Below are 18,456 nucleotides of genomic sequence, written 5' to 3' on the forward strand. Positions count from 1 at the left end.
GGGTCATTTAGATTTATGAGGGAAGAAATTAATATTATCAGCTATAAGTGTAAATGTAAACAGTCATATATACGTGCAGATTAAAAAGCCTTCATTATTTTTTAACGACAGAAGGGAGGGTTCTCAAATTACATGTATACATACCTGTCTCGTTGAAACAATATATGAAAGTGCTTCTCAAATCTTTCCTACAGATGGATGGCGGGGGGGGGGGGGGGGTTCTCCTGTACGGTTAAACCCCGAATTGGCAATATGCTGTTTCTTTCTCTTGGGGGAGGGGGTGTTCCATCTTCTTAATAACCCTCTAAAGCCAAATACATCACTGGTTGCCTTCCAGCTGTTAGTAATAACGGTCGTCATGCGCGGATCAAAAAAATTTTTTCCGGGGGGAGGGGATCTGAGGGATATCTATGTTTCCCGGAGGGGTGTGTGAGGCCTACTTTTTTGGTAATTTTACTATGTAAATTTAAGAAAATTTGAATTTTCCAAGGGAGACCTTCCTCCCCCTCTAGACCCGCACATAGTCTTGTAAACTGTGTAAACATCTTAAGTTTTATAAATTGTTGCTCTTACGGTTGGGTGAAAATACTATGACCGGTAGAAATACACAAGTCTACACGATCTATGCAGCCGGCATGGACAATACAAGGTCCAGTCTCCAACTGAAGATCAATGTGAATAACGACCACTTTATAAGCAAGACATACATAAGTGAATAAATAGAGTTACTCTCAATTCAATTCATTTATTTCAATCTCAACACCATTGCACAATTGTACACAGAGATTATAATGATACAATATGAGGTATTTCTTACTAATTAACAATGCATGCGTAAGAGAGAGAGAGAGAGAGAGAGAGAGAGAGAGAGAGCCATATACAACTCTGACTCGTTAATACAAATGTGAAGTATGGGGGTTCTAACCTGGGGAGCATTTTTTATTTATTTTTCTAACAAAAGCACATAATTTCCTCAAAGAACAGTGTTTTGTACTTGCCATTTTAAATTTAAAACTAATAGCATTTTTAATTTTTATATTTGTATTTGATAAGCATTGATTGCGTTCTTGCTGCAACGAGTTACAGCTAAGTATGTAGTGAAATCCATCTATTTCGCGCTTATTGCAATGAGCACAGAACCTTTCATGTCTAGGAATATTTGCCCAACGTCCACTTTCAATGGGTAGATGGTGATTACATGTTCGAAATCTACAAAAAGTAATTGCATCTTTTTTGATAATGTATCAAAATAATGTTCAAATTTTAACTCTTCTTTATAAATTCTATAATTTAGAGCTTTTGGGGATGACTGCAGAATAGATTGCCAATTTTGTTTGAATTGGTCTATCAACGTGAGATTTATTTTTGCCTTAAGCCATTGTGAGTTATGTATAGTTTGATTAATCCATAAATAAGATAAACCGCAATTATTTAGAATATGTTTGATTTTTTCATCCCAAGGAATTTTCTCCCCAAATTCGTGGTTCATGCAAATTCCTAGATCATATCTTTGCAATTTTTGTATCTTTTCCGGTAAGTATTCTTGACCAATAAAAAATAATGCGTGTTTTAATTTGAATTTCAAGTGGGTATCGACCAAGTTTACCATATATCATGAAATCTGGAGTTGATTGTTTTAAATGGAGTAGAAGTTTACAAAATTTGAGATGATTTCTTTCTATAATTACAATATTTGAAAACCCCCAGACTTCACATCCATATAACAGTATAGGTTTGACAATTTTGTCAAATAAATCTAGTTGACACTGTCTGATAGGTTATGAAATCTCCCCTTTTTAGCACTTCATATAATGCTTTTGTAGCTTTTTCGGCTAATTTCTGTATTGCAATTTTAAAAGACCATGTTATGCTAAATACTATTACCAAATAGTTAAAATCAGTAACGACTTCAATAAATTTATCGTTATATTTTATCTGCATGTTTTCTTTCTGCCTACCTTTGCTAAATATTATTATTTCAGATTTATCGATATTCATTTTCAGGTTCTATTTTATGCAATAAGTATGAAAGCAATCTATCTCTCTTTGCAATTCCTTGGGAGATTCAGCTAACAGTACAGTGTCGTCTGCATATAATATAGCAAATAATTTGAAAAAAATATCTAACTTATTTTCTAACATGTCAGTTATAGTTGGTAAACCGTGAACATTAAACTCATTTTAAAAGTCATGTAAATCATTAAGGTACATAGAGAATAAGAAGGCTGACATATTTTCACCTTGCCTCACTCCGTGTTCACAATGAAAAAAAGTAGAGGTTTCATTATTATAAACAATTCTTGACTGTACATATTGAAAATAATATTAAACATTTTGCCACAAATATTATGGGATAATAGTTTAAACCACAATGCTTTTCGCCATACGTATCAAACGCTTTTTCGAAATCTACAAACATACAATAGAGCTTTTTCTTCAATCTTAAAAGTTAGAATAGAATATAAAATATTTTCAATGGTTGAATATTCTTTTCTAAAACCTGTTTGGTTTTCATGTAATACATTAAATTCATCTGAAAATGTCGTTCGTTAAGAATGGAGGTAAAAAGTTTTCCAATACAGCATAGTATAGTAATTGGTCTGTAATTTTGTGGGTTGGTTTTAACACCCTTGTTTTGTATATTGGTATAATATTTCCCTCCAACCAAATAGAGGGAATCTTACCAGACAAAAAAACTAAATTGAACATCTTTTCATAAACTGGCAACATTAACTGCTGTGTTGCTTTAATATATTCGTTTCTTATCCCATCTTCCCCACTGGCTTTATTATTTTTTAAATTCTTAATTGTTTTTTTTTATTTCATCTTGGGTAATATAATTATTTAGATCGTGATTAAAATCTTCATACTGTAAATTAGCAATTTCAGTATCAACCATGTGATTATTTTCATCACTTATTTCGGGAGACCGGTTTAGTCTCTGAAATACTGATAAAGATCATCAATACCAATTGATTTTTGCAATTTTTATTTTTGTTATACTTTTATTACTTTCCAATATTCTTCAGGATTTTTTGTTTTTAGTATCTTTCAAATGTTTACTAATTTTGTTTCTGTACTTCAGCTGCTCTTTATCAATGATTTTTTTGTAGTTTTTTTTTCATTTTCTTTATATTTTTTAAGCGCATTTACTGTACGTTTTCTATAATAATAAACTTTGCTATTACGATATTTTGTACGAGCTTTTTGACATACTTTTGTAAACCAAGGTTTTGAATTGGTATGCATTTTTGAGATTTGATTTTTCCACCAACAATACTTGAGCCTATGGCAATTTGAGCAGCATCTATTTAATTATATATTATTAAGGATTTCGACAATATCATTAATAACAACATCCGTGGTATTTTCAACACAACTGCTATCTAACAATAATAAAAGTTTGCTAAGGTAGCAAGGGACAGTTTCGAATAAAGTACCGTCAATATTTTTGTAAAATTGATAGTTGCTGTACTTGAAGGCTTATGAGTGTTGCTAAAATTCATGAAATGATTTTTAATGATTATCATTACTTAGAGGGGTGTCTCTTGTTGAAATTGATATGCAATATGTATGCCCCTTATGTTAGGTACATGAGAATCAGAAGTAAAATGCGAAACCTGCGGCTATGACTGTTGTGCTGACTTTACACAGTGAAATTGCAAGTTACAGACGGGAGGTAAAATAACACGAAAAGTAGGTGGATGGGACATTGAAAACTATACACCGGTAAGTTTGTGACATGTGATAGTGCAACATGCACGCGGTACGGAAGGTCAACCCTCTGCAGGGAATTAGCGGGGGGAGGTCTAAAAAGCTGAAAAATCATGAAAAATTAGCAAAATATGAAAGGGTCAGTATGTAGAGAATTTTACAGGTTTTGATTAGTAATTTTCTTCAGAAATTGGTGATTGGCCTTATAAAGAGTGAATTAAAGGTATTTGTGCTGAATGGGAACTGAGGAAATTCTAGTTACAGAGTTCCGAAGACATGCATCCCTTGGCTACAATTGTATAAAAAAAACTGTCCCCTGCCACCTAAGATGTTCGGTATCAATAGATTGTACATATTTTTTCTTTAGAAGGATCCCATGGTTTGATTTTTTTCTAAACAATCAATGCAACCTTCAATTTGTATTTCGCTGTAGATTTAAATACAATATAATAGGTGTATGACAATCAGAAAAAAGTTTGCTTTGTTCAAGAACTCTCATATTCGACACATATTTATAAGTAGAATAATCACGAAGAAAGTAATCAACGGTTCTCGAACCTTTACATGTTAGCCTCCCTGATAAATTATCACCAATGCGCCCATTTACAAGTAGCATCTTGTTTGCTTTACACATTTCTAATAGCATTGTTTTACCATATGCATTTTGATGTTTGTCTTCGTTGTTTCTTTCAGTTTCATTGCTTAAAAATGTCAGGTCATCTACCATCTACCAAAATTTCATCAAATTGGTCATTTTTGGCATTTTCAATATTAAAATATTCTCTTGACATAATAGATAATTTATTAAAAGGATTACTCAGGATTAATAATTGATTTCATAACAGGTGGCACCTTAATGTCCGGCGGCCTAGGTCTAATTAGAAATAATTAGCACTAAATCAATTTCAAGTTCAGTTTATTCGCTCAAACCAAATAATTTGGTACAAGAGGAACATACAATGTATATATAATACACATAAATACAAATCGTCAGAGGTACATTTTCATACAGGGAAAAAATATAAATAAAAAAGGACAGACTATAAATCACTACTTATGTAAGATTTTGGTATAAAGGAACAAAATAGGAAAACAACAAAGAGGAGCAAACAGCACCAAAAATGTTTGAAATAAATACACACAATTTTCTTAGCGATTTACAATTGCAATTAGTCATAAGTTCAGAGAACTTAAAAAAATTTGGTCTTTTCCAATATTTTGTGTTTATGTATTTTTTTCCTTATTTCTTCTAGGGCCGAACATTTTAATATATAATGAAATTTATCACCAATGAGACCTTTATTACACAAAAGACATAGCCTCTCATTCAAAGGAATGTTATACCATCTGCCTGTCTCTACAGGGAAACGATGGTTTGATGTACGAAATTTAATGAATTTTTTTCTTAGTTTTACAGGTAATTAAAATATCAAGATATTTCTCAAAGCCAAAACATGGTTTTAAGATTTTATACACATGACCTCTGGAAGAACAATTTATATCATTGGACCATATTTGCATAAATTGGTCGTTTAATCTTTGGTTTACAGTAGCAGATTACCATTCTATATTGACAAAATTATGGTTCTGCCAGACATATTGTAGCCAGCTAGTACATGTTCAAAATTCGTTGAATACAATGTATCCATGGGCTTTTACAATCGCTATTAAAATGTTGTAAAAATGAATATCTGTACACTGTATGTACAATTTTGTTCTCATGGTTTATTAGCATTTTTCCCAAATATGTAATTATTATTGTTTAAACATTAATATACAAGGGATAGCGCCCTGTTTCTCCATATATCATAAAATTTGGTATTGTTTATTCTTAAATTAAGTACTGTTTTCATATGTACACGTTCAACAATATATAGATTTTCAAAGCCCCAAATTTCGCAGCCGTACAATAAAACTGGTAAAACAACCTTACTGAAAATCTTTTGAACAACTGTACCAACACTTTTTGGAGAGATGTTCTGAAGTCATGGCTTATTGTATTGAATACACATTTTAACCAAAGTCGAATTTCAAATGATTACATAACATATGTTCCAGTTTGGTTTAATTCTAAAATTAAGGTGGATAATAAGCCTGTGTTTTATAAAGATTGGTACAGAAGAGGTGTTAAAATTGTGAAAGACTTTTTATATGAAAATGGATCATTTCTATCAAAATCTGATTTTGAAAAGAAATTCAATTTTGAAATATGTTTTATGCAATACAACAGTATGATCAGTGCTGTAGCAAAGTTTGTAAAAGGTTCAAAGTTCTGTAAGGAAACCTACAGCCATAGCATTGGTCCTTTTGTTCCTTATCATTGTGTTGAAATTCTTTTATACAAGAAATGTACCAAGCATATTTACAAACTAATTAATACTAATACAGTAGGTATTTTACCAACATCAATTAGAAGATGGAATTCCACTATTGTACAAAGAGGATATCCTGAATTAATTTTACAGGATGTGTTTAAAATATGTTTCAAGGTCACTAAAGACTCTTCTATACAATGGTTACAATATAGAACATTACATAGGCTTCTTCCAGTTAAAGCATACTTGAAAAAGCTAAAATTATTTGATAATGACACTTGTACTTTCTGCAAGAGTGAAGTTGAAACCATTGAACATATTTTCACATCTTGTCCTACTGTACTTGCTATCTGGAATAGTTTGAGTATGCATATTTACAATACTGTCTCGAAGAGAGTTGGTTTTAATGTAATCAATATATTATTCGGAGACATTTAGTCATTAACTTTCTAATTTTATTTACCAAACAGTATATTTTTCAATGTCTTTGTAATAAAAAAACCCCAATCATTGCTGGACTAATGTGTCATTTACTTTATATTAATGAAATTGAAAGTTGTCTAGCAATTAGAAATTTTTTTTTTTACGAACAGAATACAATATGGTCTGAATGGAAAAATCTTTTCTGTAATGTTTAATATATACAAGATCTAGAGCAAAAGTCATATAGTTTTTTTTTCCTGATTGTATCAACTTTATAGTGTAATTACTTATAATCTGTGGTGTGTTTGTGTATGTATGAATGTGAAAATTGTAATTACAAAAAATTGCAAAAAAAAAAAAAAAAAAAAAAAAAAAGAAAAGAAAAAAAAAAACAACCTTATTAAACAAATCAAATTGCCTATTTACTGGTGAATTAAAATTTCTAATTTTTCTTATAACACCATACATGGCCTTTTGAAATGCTTTTTTGCTTTCGTAAATGAACCAGTTCTTGACAGAACGATACCCAGGTATTTGAATTCTTTAACATTTTCAATAACTTCTCCTTTATAATAAAAAAAAGCTTTTTCGATGTTGCACCTTTGGAGAAAACCATTATTTTGTTTTATTAACATTAACATTAAGTTTCCACCGAGTACAATATGTATAAAATTCGTTGAGGACCTTTGAAAGTCTTCCATAGATTCCGCCATTATGACGGTATCGTCAGCGTAAAATACCATTTAATTTTACTAGTGACTTTATACCCATGTACATGTTTTTAATACATAACTTGAACTTGAACTAAACAAAATTACTCAGTGGAAGCATGCATGGATCGATGAGGCTATGTTTTAAAGAATGAATTTTAATTTTCACTGCTGATCATAAATTCACAAACAGAACGTTTATTATTTAAAGAGGTTCGATCCTCTGATTTTGGGTAGCCATTTTGTGTCATCTCTAGTCTGGAAATTCTGTGTCATATATGAATTCTACTTGTAAATTCCTTTTTTACAATGTCAAATAAACTCTATTGAATAAAATAGTGAAGAAAAAATTCCATATTTAGAGAGTGTAGTAAGGGACTATATTTTGTGGCGGAAGGTTTTTAAGAAGAAAATGAGCATTTTTCATAACTCAGTTGTTTTAGAGTACCGTAATTTTAGCTTTCTTATTTTCCGTGCAGACCAAATTTTCAGATAGTTTATGCATTGGGATATCTTCGTATTGTTTCAAAGAACATATTTCAACAATATTTCAATATTTCTATCGACTTATATTGGCATGTTTAAGTGATATTTCATAAAAGTAAAGAAAAAATCAACTCCAATTTTCCCCTAAAATTAGCTTATTTCATGCCATATCTCAAAATTTACATTATAGACCCATACTTTTGGTTTTATTTTCTGAATATTTAAGTTTCTTTTGGCAAGTCTGTCATAATTTGAGAAAAAGTTTGAGACTTTTAAATTATTTAATTTCATGTTGAATCGTTTATGAATAAAAATAGTATTTTTTCAGTGCAAAAAGGTCAAAATATCAATAAGGTGAAACAATTGCAAACTTTTTCATTATGATTATATTAATTTTATTAATTCTAAATAATGTAAATTTGTATTTGATACCATGGTTCATTTCGATAAAAAATTATAGAGGGAAAAGCGATTTATGTGCAATTTGCATTCTCAGTGCAGAAAGGTCATATTAAATACACCGTAGCACCGAAAGGAGCAGATAGACCCCAAAATTTTGTTTTGAATTTTGGTTTAGATTTGCAGGCACGTAGCATCGTTTTTGAAAGTGGGGGGGCCAGACCCATCCAAAAATTTTAATTTTGACAAGCAAAAAAAAAAAAAAAAAAAGGGAAAATTTAAAGTTTTCAAAAATCTTCAAAATCCTAATCCGTGGGGGGGGGGGGGGGGGGGGGGGGGGGGGGGGGGGGGGGGGTAGGCGCAACTATACTTCCAAAAAAAATTCTTCCCTACCAAAAATTTTGACCTCCAAATCATGAATTTCCTAATCCGTGGGGGGGGGGGGGGGGGGGGGGGGGGGGGCGGCAACTTCAATTTGACTACTCATTTCCTTATTTTCATATCAATTTTTTACTAACTTCCAAAAAAGTGGGGGGGCCAACTCCATTATAATACATTTTTTTATATGCAAATTTTAAAAAAATTGTTGCTACGAGGAAAAGTGGGGGGCAAGGCCCCCCCTGGCCCCCCCTGATGCTACGTGCCTGATTTGTGTGTAGATATTTAAAAAATACTTTAGAAAAAAACTTAGAGACTTTTGATTGCAGGATCCAACGTCCTTAAGAAGAAATTTCAGTCTTTCTTTGATCTTGTGCATGTTTATCACTTGAAATTAAATAATTTCATGTTATTTTAGGAATGCACATGCGTGTATCATTCAAATAATTGCATGTAAGCTCGAAAGCGGAAGATAAAACAATCAAATTTTAAATTGTTTTTGTTATATTAAGAAATATTAAGGAATTAGGAAAGGATATTCAATCACGTATTATCTTCATTCAAAAACAGGGGGAATTCTCAAAATCTTGAAGGAAAATCCTAATCCGTGGTGAGGGGGTGGGGGTTGAGTGCGGGTAGTTTTCATTGTAACTTCAACTCAATCCAATTAAAATCCCTTATTTTCAGTGTCATATATTACATGCTCCAACAAAAGTGGAGGGTAGGGGGCACCCATTTTTAACACAACGTACTACGCACGCTACCCCCACGGCACGGATTGGAATTTTCATGATTTTGGGAATTGCCTTTTTCTTTTTTTTTGCTTATCAAGTTATTTTGCCCCCCCCCCCCCCCCCCCTTAAAAAAAACGATGCTTAGTGCCTGCTGGCATCCTGCAGTCGTCAAGACCTTGGACTTTCAGTAGGATGTAACGATCTATATTTTTTGCGTCAAAAGTCAAAACAAGTTAAAATGACGCTGGTTTCAAGTGAAATATACACCGATTGCGTAGTCTTAGCTCAAAAGCCAGAGAGTGTGACTAAAATGAGTAGCGAAACCCGGGCCGGGCCGGGATTTTCGAAACTGATAACCGGGTTTTTGTTGATTTCTTAAAAAATATTCATTTGTTCTGCACGAAATTTGCAGGAATACTTTATTACAACTTGTTTTGTCTTCGCTGAAATTTTAATTATCACAGAATGAGTTTTTCAATTTATATTACACATTTTCATTTTTCAGGTGACTAAAATGGGTAGCGAGCCCGGGTTACACATTTTGGCGATATTAAGCGAATTACATCGTTGAATTTGGAAACTTGTTTATTTTATCATTGCTATTTAAGTTTAAATACTTAGATTATTCAACATTTCCGTAAAAAAATGTTATTTAATAAAATTATGGCCAAATATTATAAACCCGGGACGGAACAAAACCGGACACGTTTACCCGGGACAAACCTTTTATTTCCGAAAAAGTGACGATATATGTTATATGATTTCTTCACCCATTGCATGTGTTAACTCTTAGCCGGACAGTGGCGTAGCTGCCGTTAGGCACAGGCACGTACCTACGCATTATTTGAAGACCAAAAGTAATGTCACATTTTAAAAAAAGCTATTAAATATCAATAAACATATTTTAAATTTATTTCCACAAATCACAAAATAGGTCGAGCAGGGTTTTTAACCTAGCATTGGGGCGTCCGCTGTCGAAATTTTTTATAATCATTTGAAAGGTTTTGGCAACCAATTCGACATTATCCGGAACTTTGCCTTGAAAATATTTTTCCAGTTTTGCAGTGTCAATATTAACAAGACCCGATCTTGGTACATAGTTTCCATTCGATGTTTTCAGCAGGTATTTTTCTTTATTACTATTGATCAAATGGCCTCTTATCTTCTGGCTAAAAGAATTTTGACAGAATCGATTGCCTTCTGCTTCATCTCTAAATCCAACGTTTTTTTCTCGCAAATTTTTCTCTAGTCGTTTTAGATGACCATTCGCACCTTCCAGGATAGACTTCTCTTCCGGGTGTTTACTTACATCCCCACACTGCTGGCTTGTCACGCATTTTTCAATATGGCACTGTCGCGCGGTATGATCAAGTCGCAAGTGACAATTTCCACATTGTTTACCATTGCCAATGGTTTGAGCGGGGGCCCTACAATATTTTTCCTGCATGCTCTGCACATACTCCCTCGCGCTCTCAACTTCTGTCTGAAGTTCTTTCATGTCGTCATGCAACTCGTTTATCGACTGTTCGATTGATGATCGATAAGTAAATAGATCGAGAACTTCATCCCCACATGTATCACTTCCCGGATTAGTATCTGTAGGTGTCTGTGTCGGAAAAGTCAACTCCTTGCGAGCAGGCGTTTCTCCGGATCGCGGAATACCAATGGTAGGTGACGGGAAATGTCCTGGGGAAGTTCCTTCGGATACTTTGATATTAACAACAGAAACTTCATCAGAACTTGATGTGCGAACGGTCCTGAGAAATTTTGAGAAATTGGCTTGAGAAAGGTCGACATAATCCCCTTCTTTGTCCTTGTATGACATTTGCAGAGTCGGCATCCGGCTGATGTATTTAATCTGAGACTGTATGACAGCTTCCAGTCCGATCTATCCAAGGGACATCAGCTCAGTAAATTCTATAGAAATGGGCGAGACACGATTTTCATTATAATACAAATAATGAATCTTCAAATCGATCTCATCACCTGCATTCGGTACTGCTTTCGAGAGCGCCATAATTTTTACAAATAGTGTCCGAATGAATGCTAAAATCTCGTGCACAATCTGATTGACCAACCAAATTACAATAAAGTTCCCGCTATATTGTAGAGATTCCATAAATAAAACCTGACCTTTAACCTTTATTGCAACTTGCAGGTATAGTAAGAGAACGAGGGCGAGGTGAGAGATTTTTCATTAGCAAACCTTAGATATTTATCTTTGATTATAACAGTAATTAAACACAGGCCACATGGTCATCTCCGACATCTTTTTGTCTGTCGTTAAGTTGATTATCATTAAAGGCGATTGTTAGATAGATCATGACCGCCTTTTATTACATGACGTCATGTCATGAATTTAGGCAATGACAAAGCCTCCATTCTAGGCACTTGGTATCATTTTTGAAATTTGGGGGGGGGGGGGGGCCAGACTCATCCGGAAAATTTTGACAAGCCAAAAAACGAGAGGGAAATTCGAGAATTCGAGAATTATGAAATCCGGGAGGGGGGGGGGGGGTGCGCAGTACCTATGACTTCAATTTCACTCACTTCAGTTTTTGTGATATGATCCTAAAAGGTGAGGTGGCAAAAAAGTCAGATGCGAGAAAAAAGTTTCTTTTTTTTTTGGGGGGGGGGGGGTGGGGTGGGGGTGGGGGTAGGGGCGCTAGCTTATTATAACTGAAAGAATTTATATCAATAAATTATTAAATCGTCGCAGATCACGACCAATATATACTATCCTCTTCTATTTTATGTTATTTCAGATACACAAAAAAATGATTATATGCGATTTTCATAAAAAGTATTTATTAATCAAGTATGTATTTCAGCAGTTCTTATTAGAATGAGAAAATCGCTACAATTTCTGCATCTGATGTGTTTATTTTTCTAGCAAGATTTGAAGAAAAAAAATGTCTGCCAGTTTGACATAAATATAATACAATAAAACAGGCGAAAATCTGGGAATTCTTTGGACACGGACATATAAAAATATTTTAAAACAAAAAACAGATATTATTGTTACATTATATATGGGATACATATAATACATGTAGGTGTTGACGGTAACATTTCCTGTACGATTCCCCTTTTATCAACTGTATATTCTTATCTACGAAAGCCGAATAGGGCCACATAAAAAAATATTTTTATCTCGTAATTACGAGAAAAGATCTCGTTATTACGAGTTAATTATCTCGTAATTACGAGAAAAGATCTCGTAATTACGAGAAAAGATCTCGTAATAACGAGAAAAGATCTCATTATTACGAGTAAATTATCTCGTTATTACGAGAAAAGATCTCGTTATTACGAGATAATTTTCTCGTTACTACGAGAAAAGATCTCGTTATTACGAGAAAAGATCTAGAAAAGATCTCGTTATTACGAGAAAAGATCTCGTTATTACGAGAAAAGATCTCGTTATTACGAGATAATTTTCTCGTTATTACGAGAAAAGATCTCGTTATTACGAGAAAAGATCTACATAAAATGGTGCGTTTCTGAAAAGAATTCGACTGGATCACCCTTTCAGTCTTTTTCATTCAAGAAACGTTGATTCAATATTGATTAATATTGAAAAATAACACGATCATTTTTCATTAATTTCTACATATCAATAATTGGATTTGACATTTTATCTTATATGAATAAAAGAAAAGAACTTCATGTAATTTTACTATTTAACTTATATATATCATAATCCCACTACGAAGTAAATACCAGGTAGTCTTATAGTCGTAAAAGTTACAGATAACTTTAATGACTTTATAGTTTCAGTCATGGATATGGATATACATGATTTACCCGAGTGTGTGTTTTATATGTTTATACACAACCTACATGTATATTGAAAATAAGAGATTTTGTATACTAACATTTTGGAGTCTGAAAACAAATTACACGTATCCTTCTTAATTATTGATAAACAGTTCGATAAATTTATTAATCAATCTGCTTTGCTACTTCTTCTGAAATTTCTTTAAAACTGCTTGATCCGATTTTATATCAAATTATGCGTACGCTTTTAAACGATGATTATGCTAAGTATGTATATATCAATAGACATTGCAGTAGTTCATACACTTTACATAAAAAGAATAGAATAATGAAACGCGACATTTTAAATAGATCTTTTCTCGTAATAACGAGATAATTAACTCGTAATAACGAGATCTTTTCTCGTAATAACGAGATAATTAACTCGTAATAACGAGATAATTAACTCGTAATAACGAGATCTTTTCTCGTAATTACGAGATCTTTTCTCGTAATAACGAGATAATTAACTCGTAATAACGAGATCTTATCTCGTAATTACGAGATAAAAATATTCTTTTAAGTGGCCCTATTCGTCTTTCGTACTTATCAACTTTATAACATTTGATTTTAAAGGCATGTTAACAGTCAACAGAAGAAATAATGCAGGAAGGGTGTATGAGAAGGGAATTCCAACGGGAATTGACTATCGGAGAGGTATAATAGACTATTTGGAAAGCAATGGTGCGCGGCTTGGAGAATACTCTTTACCCCGAGGATTGCCAAAAACCGCATCTCGACAGTTTAGAGTAAGCCCTACCACAATTACTAAATACTGGACTCATTATTGTAATGAAGGGTGCGTAAAAGTACCAGTTCAAACTAACCGAGGAAGAAAAAAGAAAGTGTTGGAAGAAGATTTGGAGTACGTCCGTTTTTTGAAGCATGTTAGACCATCAATGCCCTTGACAACTGTTAGAGACGAACTATTGAAGAATTCAAATTCTATAGAGACCGTGGCTTTAAGTACCATTTCTGTAACACTGAAAAAGGACTTGAATATGACCCATGAACGAATATCAAAAATAGATAAAAACCGATTCACTCCACAGAATATGAATTATACGCAGCATTTTATCAATCATATCAATCAGAAAGATCCATTCACTCTAAAATTCATGGATGAAATGGGAATTAAACTTACGGATGGGCAAAATAATTACGGTCATTCAGTTAAGGGCCGTCCATGCATAGAATTAACTCGGTACAATCCTCATGCAAATTCACTGTAAATGCAGTAGTTGGAATTAATGAGTGGGGTTAAATATGTAAAAATCTTCGATGGACCTTCAAATGGTACGGAATATGTTCAGTTCATTGCAGAGGCCGCACAAAGCTTTACAGACGAGGGTGAACCTGTTTTCCACCCAGGGGATGTCTTGATAGCTGACAACGCAGCAATTCACCATAACAGGGCAGAGAGGGAGCTTCGCAACTTTTTGCCAACAGTGGGTGTCGAATATTTTTTTCTACCAACATATTCTCCTGACCTCAACCCTGTTGAAACAGTGTTTCGCAAAATAAAGAAAATTATGAAAGGAGATAAATACATCGCACTATAAAGTCGCCGTTTACGAGGCCTTCAAGGAGATAACATCAGCTGACACTTTGTCGTTTTTCACAAATACAGAGTACATAAACTATTGATTAAATAAAACTAAATACTGTATTGTTTCTCTTTCTCTCTCTCTCTCAAATGCAAAAGTAAACTAGATAGAAAAAAGGTTTCTTTAAGGAGTTAGTATCTCGGAGGAAAAGGGGTTTCCCCTACTGTAGTACCCTTTTTAAACGATGTTCTTTGTTTTACTAGATCTTATCATCTTTTCATTTGTCTCTGAATTTTCTTTAAACACCATTCTGAACCCCATATAAAGGTGTGTTTACATAGGACGATTCTTGATCCGCTTTCAGATGTCGGTTAGACTATAATCATGATTGTTTATTAGGAGAAATTTTGGGAAAAGTTAAGCGACATTAATTTTACTTATATGAATAGTAGTTCAGTGAATGAAGAATTTTTTAATGGATTATTTCTTCAATGTGGTACGATATGTTAATCTGTTCAAAAGTAGCGTATATATTTCGTGCGCCGTAAATTGCAAGTTTCTCGTAAGTATCTTATAAATGCACTGTATCTATATATCATAGTATAACCCAAATTTTCTTCGTAGAGCTACAGCTATAAGCACCGTATGTATGTTTTGTCACACTTTCAAAAATACCATCTCTGCCAAGTTCAGTGTTGTTTTGTCCGTGCATATATAATTAGTCTGCACCAGCAGCCAATCAGCGGTAAGCTGATTCCACCAATGAGAAAGTTTGTGGTTAAGGAGCGGGTATTGTTTATGCATGACGTAGCTGACAGACTTAAATGTGACGCTATCGGAAAAACCACACCAAAACCGAACAGATAATAATGCGAGTCAACGACCCTTCCTAAGATCTCTCTCACCCTATAGTCGATATCAACTTACAAGCTCGGGTACACAGTACAGTTCTCAATTTTAGACACGCAGGCTTAAAGCTATACACGCTATAATTTGCGTCAATTTTGAATAAAGGGGAAAATGTATGTGTTTGATTACTAATAAAAGTTACCTTTATGCTGTTAATTATAATGCTCAATTCGATCACGTAACAAATATATCAAATATTAAACAATAAAAAATATTTATTTTCCTGCCAGGAAAGTAATGCCTCCTCGTGAATATCAATCTATCACGTGATATCGACAGCTAAATTTAGTCTATCATACCACAACTGGTGAAGGGTCAACATCTTCATAATTGTGATAGTTTCACAAAGGAAAGGATATTTTCAGTAAATCATACATTTTTCCGATATACGAGTACAAACAAAAGAAAATAATACAAGCCTGTGAGTAGATATGAATACTTCCTTAAAAAAAATGACGTAGACCTGTGTTTTCCCCTATGTGCTATTTATAGATCCTATAAGTGTTAATGCAGAAGTAAGGGTATCGTGAATCACAAATGTATTTTACTCATTATACGTGTATGTATTTCAAATTAACAACTGTTAAGCATATTAAAAATAAAGTTGGATATTTATTAGGCAAACAATAACGACCACCTAGTTCTCCGCGGACATGCGCAATGAGGTCGGTTTCGCTCTTCCTTCATCAATATTCATGAAAAGGTACATTTTCCTGGCACGAAAATAAACAATTAAAAATCTATATCTTTGTAACGAGATGGAATTCACCATTGTAATTAACAGATTAAGGATAACTTTTATAAGTAGACAAACACATGCGTTTTCACTGTCATTCAAAATTGACGTAAATTATAGCGTGTATAGCTTTAAACGACACACGACACAAAAATGTGGCTTGGGGTAAAATGCTGACGATGGACCCTCCATTTTGGAGGGTCCAGAGTGGAGGGGGTGGAGATTGGTGTGTCAATCTTAATTATATAAGAGTCCGTTTGATCTGTCATTCCAATTATGTTATCAGAAACAGAATGGGCCACAACATTGTTTTATTTATATGACTTTTAAACACCGGCACATAAAACTCCCCTCCCATAATTCAAATTTGCTCATTATATACAATGAATATCATGAAAAAAAAAAATGGAGTTTATATCTGTGTAATTGTCGAAATGAATAATGACAGTCAATGGATAATGGTCTTTTAGATCTATTAATTAATTTATTAACATTTGTTATTCAAGGAAAAAAAAATAAATCTCTCAACATTGAGGTGAGTTAACTTCCTGTTTCCAGTTTCACTGGACTCAGAATAATTGTCACACAAACATAGATTAATTTATGTATCCTGATAAAGTTCATTTGAAGTTGCCAAAATCATTAAATGTTAGGACCCCCCCCCCCCTTTTTAATTAAACTTCTAATAAACAACCAATATGTTTTAGCTATTAGATGCATGATGAAATTGGAATGACAGATCAAGCGGACTCTGAATTAAGATTGACACACCAAGCTCCACCCCCTCCACTTTGGACCCTTCAAAGTGGAGGGCCCATCGTCAGCATTTTACCCGAGGTCAAAAATGTTTGGATAAATTAATCCACTCGCCATGCTATGTAGAGGAAGGTGACATTTATATATAAAAAAAGAATTCAACTATCCCTTGATAACTAATTGCTGTTTAAGGTTTGTTCTAAAGACAGTAAGCTTTTTTTAAAAAAAAGCTTAACATGTGGTTCTATTAACCTCATACTGTTTAAGTGTTAGCATGGTTAGCCACCACACAAATTCTAAAAGGCGCCAAATTGAGCTCAACTTTTTAAATGTTTTCGAACCCGATGAAATTATAGTACGAATTATATGCTTGTCTGTTCAAGATTACATTTAAACAATATAATGATAGTATAGTGTATTCATATGTCATATTTTGCAGTTAAAAGTGTTTCATTGAATGGTCGCATTTCGTTTGATATCATCGGAAACAAAATGTATGAATTTACTCAAGTCGGGTTCGGAGAACATAATTTTTATTTTGCTTGTCGGATTGGATCAAAGCGTACAATCCAAAACAATGAATGTAAACAACAACAACTTGCTGTTTCGTGCAGTGTGGTCAGTATTATTATGAAAAACACCATGATTTAATAAAATTCAATGCTTATTAGAAAGTCATTGAACATTTCTCTTTTCTACTCAGTTTTTTAAAACAAAAATGAGTGGTTTCCTTGTAAGGCGCCTGTTTGGCACGAATCTTAAAAACTGGTTTATGTTTTAGACGTTCTATCCTAAGTTCTGGACTCCATGAACACTTTTTCTATTTTATCAACTTTTTTATTCGGAAGATTTTCAACCAAAATAATGTTGATAATGTAATCCTAATAACATGAATAACTTTATAATTTGGAAGGACACATGTAATGAATGATGCTTATTTGAATTTTAGAGGAATGAATATTGACGGATCCACTGAAACAGAGAAAGATGTGAAAAGTTCAATTGGCCCTGCTGATGAAGAAAACGATGAGGAATCTAGAATCATCAGAAAAGGGGTAAACACTAATGAAAGTAGAGAACAGAGTAGGCTGCAGTTGAGAGAAACTGATACAATGGATGTTAATGATGGATCCATAGAAAGCAGTAATGAAGGCATTGTAACCAGGGAAAAAATAAATACGGACACGTTACACACTATAAACATTAGTGAACTACGGGAGCCACCTGTTAAAGTTACACCGAGAACACCTACAAGGGGAATCAAAAGAAGCCAAGGGTAAAAATCATGTTAATGTATATTGAGGCTCTTATTTATAAAGCCGCCACTACCTTATTCAGTTATTGTGGTTTTATGAAGATATTTTAAAATAAGATGCACATAATTTTCTCAGTGGTGTGAATTGTAAAAGAGTGTGAATTAGCTTACATGAAAACTGTCAGTTTCTCTGTAAGCATACTTGTTTCTTGAACTAGGAGAAACGTATGTTCTAGTAATATTAGTAACGTCTAGTATTATTTAAATACCACATA

The 18,456-nt window shown here is 33.3% G+C and overlaps 1 protein-coding gene across 1 annotated transcript in view; it reads left to right on the forward strand.

Moving 5' to 3' along the window:
* The first annotated feature begins 17,389 nt into the window (after positions 1-17,389).
* The window catches only part of LOC105340111 (GON-4-like protein), a 28,689-nt gene continuing 27,622 nt past the window's right edge, over positions 17,390-18,456 (forward strand). Inside the window, exons 1-2 of the mRNA XM_011445969.4 lie at positions 17,390-17,544; positions 17,876-18,202. Coding sequence (XP_011444271.3) covers positions 17,880-18,202 — 323 coding nt within the window. The 5' untranslated portion in view covers positions 17,390-17,544; positions 17,876-17,879. The remainder of the gene's footprint in view (positions 17,545-17,875; positions 18,203-18,456) is intronic.

Source organism: Magallana gigas, chromosome 6 (genome assembly GCF_963853765.1).
Source record: "Magallana gigas chromosome 6, xbMagGiga1.1, whole genome shotgun sequence".
Lineage (NCBI taxonomy): Eukaryota > Metazoa > Mollusca > Bivalvia > Ostreida > Ostreidae > Magallana > Magallana gigas.